The sequence below is a fragment of the Heterocephalus glaber genome, unplaced genomic scaffold, assembly GCF_053883595.1.
Source record: "Heterocephalus glaber isolate CG9 unplaced genomic scaffold, H.glaber_assembly_v1.0 deba00000546, whole genome shotgun sequence".
In the NCBI taxonomy this organism is placed as follows: domain Eukaryota; kingdom Metazoa; phylum Chordata; class Mammalia; order Rodentia; family Bathyergidae; genus Heterocephalus; species Heterocephalus glaber.
Genome location: NW_028258147.1, coordinates 38,763,700 through 38,778,572, shown reverse-complemented (window position 1 = coordinate 38,778,572; position 14,873 = coordinate 38,763,700). Strand labels below are relative to the sequence as shown.

At 41.3% G+C, this 14,873-nt stretch overlaps 1 protein-coding gene across 6 annotated transcripts in view; it reads left to right on the top strand.

The window, feature by feature from the left end:
• The window catches only part of Frmd3 (FERM domain containing 3), a 293,817-nt gene that overhangs the window by 198,222 nt on the left and 80,722 nt on the right, over nucleotides 1-14,873 (top strand). For all 6 annotated transcript variants that reach the window (XR_015448771.1, XR_015448770.1, XR_015448768.1 and 3 more), the window contains exons 7-10: nucleotides 5,488-5,575; nucleotides 7,096-7,184; nucleotides 10,815-10,878; nucleotides 11,863-11,951. Coding sequence is in view for 2 of the 6 variants with exons in the window: in XM_013078760.3 (XP_012934214.3) it covers nucleotides 5,488-5,575; nucleotides 7,096-7,184; nucleotides 10,815-10,878; nucleotides 11,863-11,951 (330 nt within the window). In the remaining 4 variants the exon portion in view is untranslated. The remainder of the gene's footprint in view (nucleotides 1-5,487; nucleotides 5,576-7,095; nucleotides 7,185-10,814; nucleotides 10,879-11,862; nucleotides 11,952-14,873) is intronic.

Here is a 14,873-nt window from a genome sequence, read left to right as displayed (position 1 = left end):
TTCGATCTTAGTTTAGTGCATGGCGAAAGATAGGGTCTAGTTTTAATCTTTGGAAAGTTGAAATCCAGTTTTTCCAACAGCATTTATTAAAGAGGCTATCTTTCCTCCAGTGAGGATGGTTGGCTCCTTTGTCAAAGATGAAGTAGCTGAGTATGTCTGACGTTGTTTCTGTACTTCTAGACTATTCCACTGATCCTTGGGTCTGTTTCTTTGCCAGTACCATGCTGTTTTTATCACAGTGGCTTTGTAGTAGTTTCAGGTTGGGGGTTGTGATACTTCCTGCCATGTCTCTGTTGCCTAGAATTGCTTTTGCTATTCTAGGTCTGTTATGGTTTCAAATGATTTTTTGGATCGTTTTCTCTAGATCTGTGAAATATACTGTTGGGATTTCAATCAAGATTGCATTAAATATGTATAGCAGTTTTGGAAGTATGGCCATTTTCACCATATTGGTTCTTCCTACCTAGGAACAAGGGATATCTTTCCATTTTCTTATATGTTGATAAACATTTGAGTTGTTTCCTATTTTTTGATGTTATATATTGTCTGGTGCTTCATGCACTAGTTTCTGTTGCATATATAACTCAGTTTTGGAGTAAATGTGTTCAATGCTAAAAGATAATGCCAGAGAGTTTTCCACAGTAGTTCTATGATACTGCTTTTTCACAGCAGTATATGAGGATTGCTTTTGCTGTGCAACTTTACTAGTGCTTTTTTGTTAGTCTTTTTGTTTTGGCGACCAGATGTGTATGTTACTGGTTTTCATAGTTTTAACTTAAATTTTCTGGAACAAAAAGAAGTTAAGCATATTTTCATGTAGTTATTAGTAGTATATACTTATTCTTAAGTGTCTTTCACGTCTTTGACTTTTAAAAAGACTTTTATTTTTGGTAAAAGTAAAAAACATTTGACTTTTTATAATTTCTGTTCCTTATTGATTTATAGGAGCTGTAAAAAGTATTCTAGATAGGTGTCCTTCTCACTTGTGCACATTGTGGACATCCTTTCCCCCACCGTGGCTTGCTTTTCACACCTGGGAGGCATCTCCTGACGAACAGGTGCTTGAGTTTAATGCTGTTGAGTGTTTGTGATTATAATTAGGAAGCGCAGGGAAATGATCAGAAAGAGACCACCTAGGAATGGAAAAATGACTCATTTTCTATCTTAGTCTGGTTTTCGTTGTTACAACAAATGGCTGAGGCCAGGTACTTGATAAACAAGAGGTAGATTCAACTCTCATTCTGGAGGTCTAAGTGCAAGGCTGCAGGACTTGCTTAGCTGTGGTGAGAGCCATCTGGGGACATCACATGTGATACATGGCACCGTGGTGGGAGTGTGTGCAGGAGGAGCCGTCACCCAGCAAGACAGCAGCAAAGATGCCCAGACATTGCTCTTCTGGTAGCAGACTGCTCTCATACAACATACGTGGGGACCCCAGATACCCAGTGACCTCCCTGTCTCCCATCAGCCCCGCCTCCTGAGGCTCCCACTGTCTTGCACACTGCACACTGGGAAGACCCAGCCTCTGGGGACGCACCCCATCCTTCCCAAACCAGAGCACTGTCCAGCATGGACCTCTCACCACGAACCTGTTCCAGACCGTGTAGGAGAGGACAGGGGACTTTAAAGTCAAAGTTGAATTTTTTCTTTCTAAGTTCTTTTATTGGTACATTTTAGGTATACAGTTCATTTACATTTACCATTGGGTGCCTGTACCTGTACATGATGTGTCTTGGTTCTCATTTTTCCCCATTTATCTGTGTGCCCTTCATCCCCTCCACCCTTCCCTAGTTACATAGACTTTGTTTCCATTTTTTTCTTTTCTCATAGTTTTTCCTTTCCCTCCTTTCCTTTCCCCTTCCCCTCCTTTCACCCCTTCATCTTTGAACCTTTTTTCCTATTTCAAATTATCAATTATTCATTTTAATCATTTTAATCCTTATTTACACCATCAGTTTCTCACTAGAAAAACTATTTGGTTTTTATACATGTGTGTGCTATTTATTTCACTTAAGAGTATGGCCTCTATATGCATCCATTTAGCTATAAATGTCTCTAGTTTCTCATTCTTTATGGCTGAATAGCACTCCATTTTATAAAAAAAAAACTACATCTTCTTTATCCAGTTTCCAGTTGATGGGCACTTGGGCTGCTTCCAACCTTTCACTATTATGAACTGTGCCACTGTAAACATGGGTGCACATATATTGCTGTGCTGTGATTCTTTTAATTCTTTTGTGAAGATACCCAGCAAGGGAATAGCTGGGTCACATGGGACCTCTAGTCCTAGCTCTTTGAGGTATCTCCATACTGACTTACACAGTGGTTGCACCAGTCTACACTCCCACTAGCAATGGAGAAGGGTTCCTTTCTCCCCACACCCATGTCAGCATTTATTTTTGGTTGATTTGTTGATAGCAGCCATTCTTTCTGGGGTGAGGTGGAATCTCAGTGTTGTTTTCATCTGCGTCTCTTGAATGACCAGTGATGTTGAACATTTTTTCATATATTTATTTGCTGCTTTGACTTCTTTGTCTGAGAAATGTCTGTTCATTTCCAATGCCCATTTTTGAATTGGATCTTTGAATTTGGGGGGGTCTGATTTTTTTTTAGTTCTTTATATATTCTAGATAGTAGTCCTTTGTCTGAGGTACAGCTGCTAAAATATTTTTTTTCCATATTGTAGGTTGTCTGTTAGCTCTGTTGGTGGTTTCTTTTGCAGTGCAGAAGCTTTTTAATAAGATGAGATCCCACTTGTTGATTCTTTGTGCTGGTTCCCGTGCTACTGAGGTTTTGTTCATGAAGTCTTTTCCTATGCCAATGTCTTCAAGGGTTCTACCTAACTTATCTCCCAGCAAGTTTAGTGTTTCTGTTTTAATATTTAGATCTTTAATCCACTTCAATCTTAGTTTAGTGCATGGTAATAGGTATGGGTCTAGTTTTAATCTTTGGCAAGTTGAAATCCAGTTTTTCCAACACCATTTATTAAAGAGACTGTCTTTCCTCCAATGATGGTGTTTGGCTCCTTTGTGAAAGATGAAGTGGCTGAGTTTGTCTGCAGTTGCTTCTGCATCTTCTAATGTATTCCACTGATCCTCAGGTCTGTTCTTTTGCCAGTACCGTGCTGTTTTTATCACAGTAGCTTTGTAGTATAGTTTCACTTTGGGGATTGTGATACCCCCTGACATGTCTCTGTTGCTTAGAATTGCTTAAAGTCAAAGTTGAATTTTAAGAATAAAATGAAAAAGATGCTGAAAGTTTAACACATCATGAGAGTAGCCAGTTCTCTGAAGGAGTCCTTAGTAGTGTCTGTGTGTATGTGTGTGTGTAAAAGAGGGGAAGCTCCGTATTTGGATTCAATAAATACATTTATTTTCTAATGAAAATTCAAATACTGTCAGAACTTTGAGAGAGCCATGGAGCAAAACATTCCCGTATACTTTGAGACAACTTTAAGGTTACTTTTTCCCATCTCTATCAATATAGTTGATGACCTTCTGAGTCTTTTGTTACTTTTTTAATGTCTGTGTCTTAAATAAAAAAATTCAAATAAAGAGCCAAAGATAGGATTTGTTGGATTGAAAGAACTCATGTAATGATCAAGATACAGAAAGATTTTCCATATATGTGTGGGTATTACAGTGAAATTTAAAACACCCACACTGAAGAAATCCCAAAAAGCTGCAGAAAGACTCTATTTTCCTAAAGCAAACATTAGAGCTTATTTCCCATGAATATCCTGTAAGATAATCTAAACCTTCCCTCCCCAAACCCCTGTGGATAATAGAAAAGAAACTCGAGAAAGAATCCCATCTTCAGTCAGAAGGCTGAAGACATGTGTGGAAGAAAGGCCACAGAGAGGTCCCATGCCAAGCACATGAATAAGGTAGCCATGGTTCTGGGTGCTGTTGGCTAGGAATACACAGAGCAGTCATCAGTGGCTGTCACCTGCATGTGGAGCACTTGAGCAACTTTGCCCCCTTCTTCTGGTTCAAGGGAAGCAGCAGGCCTGAGGTTTCCCACATGTGAACAAGGACGTTCCCAGAAGGAACTGGAAACTTCAGCCCAAGTCAGGTTACCAGTATTCCTTTCTATATGGCACCTCTCACCCTTCTCTATGACTTCTGGAGGCCACTCTCTTAAACAGGTTTATCAGAGACAAGCACTGAACCATGAATCACCAGACACTCAAGGAAACATCGAGCCAGTGAACAAGAGACTGGGACTCAGCCCGCCCAAGGACCCACACCAGAAAGCAGCATTCATGGAGCCAACAGGATTGGACTTTCCACGAAGTGAACAGTCATTCTTAGTGAGAGAGGAGGAATTGATGCTCATGAAACAAGAAGATGATGTTATTTCAAGACCCCCAAAATATGACATAGGAAATGAACTGCTTTATTGATATTTAAGAAGACATCAATAAGATGAAAAGTAGAATGCACACAGCCGAAGAAGAGATTGGCAAGCCAGGGATTCGAATTAGGAAATAACCTAGAATGTCATGCCAAAAATAGAATATAAGGGTGCTCCTGGGCACATGGAGCAATATTTCAGTCCATTAAGCGTGAAGCAAAGATCTTGAAAGGCTTTCGGGAGAAAGTAGATGAGATTCTGTTTTGATTTAGAGGTAAGATGAGTCTGGGTGACTTGAGGGGCTTAGGGTTAATTCCATCTATGCAGTGTGGGTGGAAATAGATTGAATATTACAATATAATTTTACATTCTGAAAAGTAAAAACAAATTCCTATTGCTTTCCATAGCAAATGCTTCCTGGTTGTTGAAGGCATATAATTATGTTTGGGGCATGGTTTGGATTCTCCATGATACGTATGGGATATAATGCTGGTCAAAACTAGGTCTCTGAAATGTACAGTTCGGGTGTAGAGGTCGACACTGAGAGGACTTCATGGTCATCTATATTTGTAGTCCTTTTTCCCGCTGTGGCTAAGATGCTGTTTACCACTCCAGAGGTCAGCACTAGGAGCAGTGGCTGAGATTTCCTTTCAAAATCCAGGGCTTTCTGTGGAATGTCGAACCAGTTCTTTGCAACCTGCAGAGCTGTTTAAGGTTGTTGGTGGGGTGTCCGAACTACCCAGTTTGTACGCTGAGCAAGAAAGAATGCCATTTACATTGGATAATCTTTTAAAATGAATAGGAAAGAACAGATTCTGAATTTTGTTTTGTATTAAGATTGAATTTGCAAGGGCCGACTTACTGGTAACTTGATAGCCTTGATTAACTATATGTCACAGAGTGCTGAGATTACACATGGGTGTGTCATGGAACAATTAGCTAGAGAATATGAGCTCAGATTTCCTATCCGAGTTTCCTTATTGAGAGAAATAATGATTAGCTTTATTGATTACCATTTCTGTATGGATTTTTCCCATTTTTAATTTAATATTGCATGTTTTATTGATTGAAGGGATTCCATGTTTCTGTTTTTCATTTTAACTCCCTAAATGTTTTTGTGTGTGATTTTAGAGGCCAGAGCCCACCGATTGCTGAGTTTAACTTACTCCTGAAAGCTCACACTTTGGAAACCTACGCGGTAGATCCTCACCCATGCAAGGTAACTGTCCCGCAGCAGGCCGTGATTGTTTTGCCCCAAAGAGAATGAATTGGTGTGAATGCCTTGCAGAACCCTCTCAAGAGATTGCCACAGCTTTTTGCACAGCTGCTGATTAGAAGGGACAGCTGTGGGCCACAGTCACATGGTTGGGTCACTTGCTCACTCATTGCAGTGTAGCCCACACTTCCCTAAATTAGTAAACGTGGACTCATGCACTGAGTAGTTTTCCTTTGGAAACTTGGAGAATCTCAGTGTTTTTCCAAGGACACTGTTGGCAAGAATGCGTTCTTTAAACATGGGAAAGTAGAAGGAGAACAAAAGAAAGATTTAAATTACATTATGGCATTAGGAGTTCTTTTACTTGTATAATTTGGCAGTACTTTTCTCAAGGGTGAAACAGATCCCCCTTACAGAAGCTCCATTCTGAAGCTACTGGTTTGGAATTCTAGGAGTCCATTTGGGAAATCTCTGTCTTTATCAAGCTCCTAAGGTGAGGATGCTATGCATACATTTTCCAGAAATGATTTATGTGAGCGATATTCTCCTTTGCATATTTTAACTGTGCATCAACCGGACACTAGCACTAATTCTAAACTAAGTATTTACAAGAGCCAGGCTCTTAGAGATAAACATTTATTTACCCAGATCAGCTTGCTACCTAAGTACTAGCTCTTTAGCATGAAGTTCAGGCTTCATATTAAAAATCCCTGGGCAGCTTCATGAACATCTACTTCCCAGAACACACCGCAGCCCATTCCCTCAGGACCTGTGGGTAGAGGACCAGGTTCCCAGATGATGCCAGTGTATGACCAGTGAGGTGGTGCTTGTCCATCTTCTTGTTTTGCCTCCATGATTGTTACAGAATATTTTCCAAATTCCCTTGTCACTAATGGCATAAATCAGTTTATTCCAGTTAGTGATTTTGATTTTATCCAGCAATTTAAACTTCACTGTTTTTGTTTAATACTGTTTTTGTTTAATACTTGTGATTTTGTTGTTATTATTCTTTGGCCTTCACTTGATTTATCCATAAATGCTTAGTGTTCCTGGTCTAGGCTGGAAGCAAAGTAGGCTTTTCTTGCCATATTTTAATACTGGAATTACCAGAAATCCTGTGTGAGTTGAATCGTGTTATAGAAAATATGAATGGGTTTGATTTCCATGTATTCAAGAGCCAGTGGCAACCAAGAAGAGTTTGCTCACACTGCAGAGCAGCCCTGTGACATAGGCAGCTCGCAAGATGTTTGAAAATAGAAATAGTAGTGGCCTAATCTTTCTTTTTCTAGGAGGTTCCTGGTGGGGCAGAAGGTCCATTTTTCCTGAAAGGTGAAAGCCACATGATCCTGCGCCTTGCCCAGAATTTGAAAGTTCTGCACTTAAAAGTTCCACCTTAGGAACCTCCATTATTACAATCGCTGGACTTGACCTGAAACTAACCCAGGATAACGATGAATAAGCATGCCATTTATCATTTACTTTATTTTTCTCAATCCAAACAGGCTTCTATTTCTTTTTTTCAGGATTCAACAGGAACAACAACGTTTTTAGGATTCACTGCTGCAGGCTTTGTAGTATTCCAGGGAAATAAGAGAATCCACTTGATAAAATGGTGAGTTCTTCTTTGGAAAACTGGCTCACCATTTTTCTTAATATCTTGTTACCTTTCTCTTTGACATTTGCGTGTGTGTGTGTGCATGTGTGTGTGTGTGTATGTAGTCCCAGGTAGAATGTCTAGCATCCATTTCTTTACCCTGGAGCTTTAAGATAAGGAATTTATCATTTGTGAGTGGAACCTGATACAGAGGGCCCTTCATGGGGAATTGGATTTGTCAAGCTGAGGCTGCATCTCCAAGGACCTGGGACCTGGGCTTCAGGGCTGTGCTTTCAGTGTTTTGTCACCAGAAGCTTCTGCTGACCTGGCCAAAGAGGGGACTCAGTACATGGCTGCCAAGTCACTTTTCAGTACCACCTTTTAATACCACCACCTTTCAATTCCAGGCTTCTGGCACATGGAACTTCGGGGATCACACCATGGCAGTGCTTTGGAGCAACTCAGGATCTACTCTCTTTCACTCACTTTCCTCCACTCTCCTCTTCTATTGAATCTTTGGTGCAAATGGACCCTTTCTTATCCAGAATATCAGGGAAGTTGCTCTTGGCAAAAAGTAGCAAGCATGTCTACCCAAAATGGCTTACAAGTAAGAGGATTAGTGCACAAAGCCAAAATTCAGAATTGGAACAGTTGAACTCATCTGTGGACTTAATTGCCCAACACCTCATGAAAGATTCAGGTCTCCACTTTCTTTCTTCAGGTCGTAGTCTTGTTTCCAGGCTCTTGTTCTTGAGATGGATGTGAATCCCAGTCTGGCTTCTTTCACACAAGTATCCAGATCATAGAGGAGAGAAGCCTCTTCCATGCATCTCCTTTTAAAATAAGGATACCTTTTTCAGACTCCATGTAGACTTCCTGTATTTTTAGTTGGACAGAATTGGGTCACATGTGCTTACTTAAGATGATTCTTACTGAGAAGAATGGGAAATCCATGTCTGCATTGGTCAATGAGACCATTCCCTTGTAGCTGGGCAGAGCACAATCTGCATGAACACGTGAGGAACGATGAAGTCTAGGTTGTGTCAGTGAAGAAATAGGAGGTGAGTGACCAGCAGTGCCCACTACCTCCAGTCAACTTTGCATAGCTAATGGTTTTGCTGTGGAGGGAGGAATGTGACCATTATACATGCATTTGGAATATTTGCTGTAAAGGTTTAATCTTGTTCACCTGCGACTTGACTCAGTTCCCTTTGTCATGGCCGCTGAAAGGCTTGTCCCCCTGGGACTTACAAGGCTGTGGGCTTACCCCAAAGATTCAAGCTCTGAGTCCTTGGCTGCAAAGTCTTTTTTTTTTTGTTTTATTGGTACATTTTAGGTATACAATATGACATTCATCATTGGAGATTTGTACCTTTACGTAATATATCTTGATTCTTATTTTTCCCCATCTTGGCTATGAAGTTCTTGGTGGGTGTGTTAGTTACTTTTATCTCATTGCTAAGACAAAATACCCAAAACCCAAAGTTAGAAGGGAAGAGGTTTATTTGGCTTACAGTTGGTAGAGGTTTCAGTCCATAATCAGCTGGCTCCAAGTCTGGAATGGAAAACAAGCATCGCAGAGGAGAAACAACATGACACACAGAAGGCAGCAAAGGTTACAAGGGGAATTTAACAGGGTCTCCCTGCCCCTTTTATCTTATTCAGATTTAGGGCAGGCAGCACTCACACCCTTAATCCTAGTGCCCTTGAGCCTAGCAGTGCATCCTGAATCAGTTCCATCTTCACACACTCTAGATCAAGCCTACGTGAGGCTTTGGGGGAGCATCTAACTCAAACCATGACAATGGGCCAGTGGGCATCTTCAGTCCTAGGGTTGGAACTGCTTTCTGGTGCTGACTGGAACCTCAGTATCATGGTTCTGTTGGCTTCAAGATTTCTCCTCCCCATCACTCTGTCAAATCCCTTCCTTTACTCAGCACTCTTTCCTTAGTACCCGCTTTTCTTTCAAACCGTCTCTGCTAGATTAACATCAGTTCACTGATGCACACACACTTCCATGTACCTTGTGCTCGTTTTTTAAGTGGCAGCACTCCCTTCCTAAGACTCCCGATTCCTCGAAATATCTTCCTTGCCCTCTCTATCACTGTCTTTTTCTCAGCTCATGTTTTAAATCCCCATCTGTGCCCAGTTGTTTTCTTCTTCCACAGTTAGCATTCTAAAAACTTTAATACATCAATTAAATTCTGTGACTCTTAGTGTACCCATCCATAACATGCAGATCAGTTGTCTCTGCCTGCCTTGGAAGGAGAGAAGGAGATGGAGGAAAACAAGTGAAATAATGGGTGTGAGACCATGGAAACCTGATGCAATTTGTGAACTATAAAGTGTAATGGGGTGGGGGTACTATCTGGCTTTCTTTTCTGTATTTTTAGCGCCTTGCAGAGATGCTCCAACGTTAATCACCCTTGGTCCATTCCAGAATAGCTTCTCTAGGAGTTCCTATGGACTTTGGAGGACATGGGTAATTGAGGCTTCCCTCATCCTACTCTGGGACTGCAGAGGGCTCAGGGGACTAGAAGGATGTTAGATCCTCAGGTTGCTGATTGGTTGAACCCAGAGTAGTTGTTATGGAACCTGGTGGATCTCAAATGCAGGTTAGTTTCAGTATTTTCCTTCCCTTGATGTTATTTTTTTCTGGAAATGTAGAAGAGTGGAGACAGATAATCTCTGGACCACTTGTTTGCAGCCTTACATCTTGTCTGTATCTTGCTGGTGCTCCACTGTGGTGTTGATGTGGACCCTGTCTTTCCTGGCGTTTTCTGAGGTGTATGTATTTGTAACAGTAATGGAGATATTGCTAGAACACATTTTCTTTTATGTCAATATTAGTTGTATATTTTTAAATCCAGCTTTGTCACTCTGGCAAATCCTCTTCCTGAGTTAAAACAGGTTCATGAGCCTTTACTGTTCCAGGTGCCCCAGGAGCAGAGGCAACACTGGTGTCCTAGGAGTGACAGCAACACAGCACAAGTGGAATTATCCTCTGTACACACATCATCTCACCTGATAGGCATCTGGGGCCTGCATTCCAGAAAGCTTTTAATAGAACAGCTGCTTAAGATAAAATCTGAAGTCACCCTTTCAACCACAATTTGTCATTTACCAGGTTGTTCTCACAATTTTGAGCATTTCTTTGTGTAACAAAAAAAATGCTTTGTAAACAGGGAGAACAGGAGTGAAAAGTTTGCAGTGTGGTCTGTGTGCTTCTTGGAGCTAGATGTGGAAGGATGAGAGAGTCATGTGCTTTGAATCCATATTATTTAATTAACTGAAGCTGAGATAATCACATTCCTCCAGCCTTGAAATGCGAGCAGGCCAATTCATGTTTTGGTTGTTAATGTTCACAAACACTCTTGAGCTCCTTGGAAGAAAAATGTAGCCTAACCATAAAAAATGGGAGAAATAATTTTGAATTGTCTGCAAATCCTCTCTTGGGAAGAAAATTGGTATATAATTCACTTGGGACTTTTCATTGCTCATTAGACCTTTGCTGATGATAAGGTAATACCTTGTTTCATTGCGGTCTATTGGGCACTTGTGAGTCAGCAGATTCCTGTGGGAAAGCCAGGTACTTTGGTTAGCTGTCACTTTGTTTTTCCTTCTCACCTAGAGATTTTCTCTTCTCAGGCCAGATGTCTGCAAATTGAAGTTTGAAGGGAAGACATTTTATGTGATTGGCACGCAGAAGGAGGTCAGAGAGTTTTCCTCACTTGTTGTTGTGTGTGCATGTGTAAGTATGTGTGCATGGGGGAAAATTCAGGGCTAAAATATGCCTTAGGATCCTAGCCCCCCAATGATTGGGAATTTTGAGTGTGATGATAATGGAAGCTAGAGGCCAAAAACATTTTAGAGGTAAACAAATAAATACTGGGCTGCACAAGAATAAAGTAGGTGAGCAATGCCAACTGTACAGCACTGGGTACAAGGTAGGTGGGATAAACTTGAGGAATAGAAGATAAATCTCTGTCTCTTTGTGCCAAGGTACAGAAGCATGAGACAAATGCAGAATACTTACAAAGCTAGATATCAACCAACATGAGACAGAGTGTTATAAACAATCTGTAAGCTACAAGAGTCTGAAAACAGAGGGGTTGCCAGATAAAGGCTGTGGTTTACCAGGGAATGCATTTCGGAGTGGCATTATTGAGCCTCAAGGCTAGCTCTGAAGTCTCCAGATTTTCTTGATCAGCTCAATTACTAGTTACTCAAGCATGGAAAATAGGTTTTAAGACCAATCCCAGTCTGATAGAAAGGTAGATAGAAAGGAATTGAGGCAGGGAAGCAAGCAATATAGGATGCATTCTGCTATAGCCAGGTGGCTTCAGCTCTGCTTACCTGGAGTGTAAAGGATTGTAAAGCTGCTGTGTATCTGAAACAGGGCTCACAGTGACTAGACTAGCAATGTCTGCAGTGGGTGGGTGGAGGATGCCATTTCTGCCATACTTTAAAAACACAGTAAGGGCCAGGGATTTGGCTCAGTGGTTCCACCACCTGCCTTGCAAGCTCAAGGACCCGAGTTCGATCCCCGGTACCAAAAAAAAAATTAAAAACACAGTAATGTGTGAAATTACTTCAGGTCTATGGGCAGGAGTCAGGATACAAGTAGGTAAATACCTGAAGGAAAAACATCAACTGTGTTGAACATGCCTTTTCTTGTTTTATTATTTTTTATTAGAAAAAAGCCATGTTGGCATTCCACACGTCAACACCAGCTGCCTGCAAGCATCTCTGGAAGTGTGGGGTGGAGAACCAAGCCTTTTATAAGTAAGGAGCTTTTATTCATTTAATAATAGGTTTGAAAGGCACTCATGGAACCCTTTATGTTTTATAAATGGCTGTATATTCATTTCTTTTAAAAACAGCTTTTTATTATGTTTAAGTGAATTATAAGTTCAGTACATTGTTCAGTATGACGGCAGATGTTGTCGTGACCAAGTCCTGAGCTCTGTGTTGGGCGTTTACCATAGAATCACTGTGGACTATTTTTAAAAGTTATTGTTTCCATTGAACAAGTTATAGAATCTGTTTCTGGTTTCTGGCCCCTCAAAAGCAGATCATTTGATGGAGTTTAGTACAGTGTTTTTTATTTTTTAAACAGTCAACAGATTTACCTGAGGGGGTGTAGGGAATTGAGGCAGGTAAGCAAGCAACATAGGATACATTCTACTGGGTTCAGCTCTGCTTACCTCTGGAGACTGGATATCATGCATCCAGCAGATAAGAGGCAGAGCTGTTTACCTACCATGCCCCCATTCATTTGGTTGAGGGTTGCTTTGGGGCTAATTATATTCTCTGGCACTGGCTTACTTGGAGTCTGGGTTGGATGTGCCCTCACAAGGGAGCTTGGTCACAGACTTGTTTGTGTTGGTAGTGAGAAGGCTTCAGGACAAGGTTTACTGGTGAAAGGTCATCAGGAATGTAGGACCATGGAAGGCTGGGCTGGATAGGACTGCAGAAATCACTCAGGAAGCACCTGGGTTTCTGAAGAGCTCCACAGTGAGGCTGTGTCCATGGGATTCTGCCTTCTCCTCTATGAGACTCACTTGCTGCCTCGGAGAGCAGTGGTAAGGGATGCAGTCAGGAGCTAGCACTGCCCTGGAGCTCAGTTTCCCTACAGAGATTCTTCCTTACTCTTTAGACTCATCTCACTGAAAACAGCTGAGTCTCTGAATCTCCTGGACTTCAGCTGACAAGGACCATCAGGAGAGAACAGCGACTTGGATAATGATGTTTAAACCTGCTTTTAGCCACAGAATTATTTCCTTTGAACTGAGGAGTAGGTTAAGCCTAGAATATGGAGATGAAAATAGAGAACTATGGTCACAGATGGGGTCTGATCTGGGACTGGAGATTGGAGACCTTCACTCATTGCACATGGCTCCTCAGAAGCTGGGATGGCAGAGGCTCAGTTTGCCTGGGACTTTCCTGGGTTGGCATTGAGAGTCCTGTGGCCCAGAAACCCCTTAGTACTGGACCTTAGCAGGAGTATAATTTGAAAACCAGATGAGACTGTCCATGAAACACCACACATCGAGAACGGCGGGAAATGGAGTTGTGGCTCAGTGACCATCCCACAGCCAGCACCAACCCAAGGGCTCTGTGCTCCTGTTGGAGCCTGGTAAAGGGATTGCTGGCCTTGGAGACGCCAGTGTGTCTAGAGTGCTCTGAATGTGCCAGGTACAGAAGTAGAAACGCAAAGTTTGACACTTCCCATCTTTAATTTGAACCTAAGGGGTTTTTTAAAAGTATTTTAAAAAGTGAAATCTAATTTACATGTGATAAAATTTACCCCTTTAAAGTGTACAATTCAGGAGTTTTTAGTATAATCCACATTATCCAACTGTCACTGTTATCTAATTTCAGAACTGTTTTCTCTCTCCTAAAAGAAACTGTATACCCATTAGCAGTCATTCGCTACCCCATGGCAATGAGTTAACCTACTTTCTGTCTTTACGGATTTGCCTGTTTTGGACATTTTCATATAAATGGAATTATAGATATTGTGGCACTTTGTTCCTGGCTTCTTCCCATTGGCGTAGTATGCTTAAGCTTCATCTATATTGTAGCATGGGTCAGTATTTCATTCCTTTTTTGGTTCCATCAGATGGAGTCACATCATTTTGTTTACTTATTCGTTAGGTGATGGACATCTGAGTTTTTCTCTCTTTGCAGCTATTATGAAGTATGTTATAATGAACATCCACATACAAGTCTTTGTGTGGACAGTTCCTCTGGATTTATACCTCAGAATAGAATTACTGGGCCATATGTTGGCTCTATATTTAGCTATTTGAGGATCTGTTTTTGGAGTCTAAGGTTTTGGAACTTCTTCATTCCTCCTGTGATCAAATAGTTAGGTTCTTGTCAAAAAATAGATTAGCAGATTCAAGGAATCTTTTCGCACAAATGAGGGAGTTGATAAATGGAGTTTATGAATTAAGTCAGAGACAAGATGTATCATGACAGTCTTTTAATGTAGATTTTAACACATACGTCTAGACCAGATCTGTTGTATCTGAGCTTGAGAATGAGGCTGTGCCTTTTTGTGTATTTCCTGAAGATCCCAGGTGTTGAACACATATTTACAGGGTCAAATTGATAAGGTATGGTTCATGTATTAAGGAGATTTTAATTTCATAGTAGAGACATAAAAGGAAGAATGAAAATAAAATGAGTAGTGGGGGACTCCAGAGGAGAGGATATCTTGCTCCTGTGGGATTTAGGGGCAGAAAACCCTTTTAGGTGGAGGAAAGGCATCCTAGCCCAAGTGAGGGACAGGGCAGGGCAGTAGAGGACACCTGTTGGGCAGTTTAGGGCTTTCCAAGTCTAGACCAGAGGGTAGGTGAGGCAAAAGGGAGATGAGGGACCAGGAGCTCTTAGTCCAGAGATGGAAGGAGGACTGGGCCAGCATGGAAGGAGCAGCAGAGGTATGACAGGCATGGCTGGTCGCTCTGATGACCACAGACATCAGGGGAGGGACTGGAGAGGCCTTTCTGAGCCTCCTCAGTGGATGTGCCTGGGCCGGACTTTCACACAAACTGGAAGATTCTTTAGTGAAATCAGAGGGTCTCTATAAGGAACAATTTAAGAGACATTAACTTGACAATTTTCACACATGTTGTTTCATCATGTGTAAGCGAGTCAGTAGATGGAGTCAAACAAAGGCAAAAATAGAATTGGAAAGAG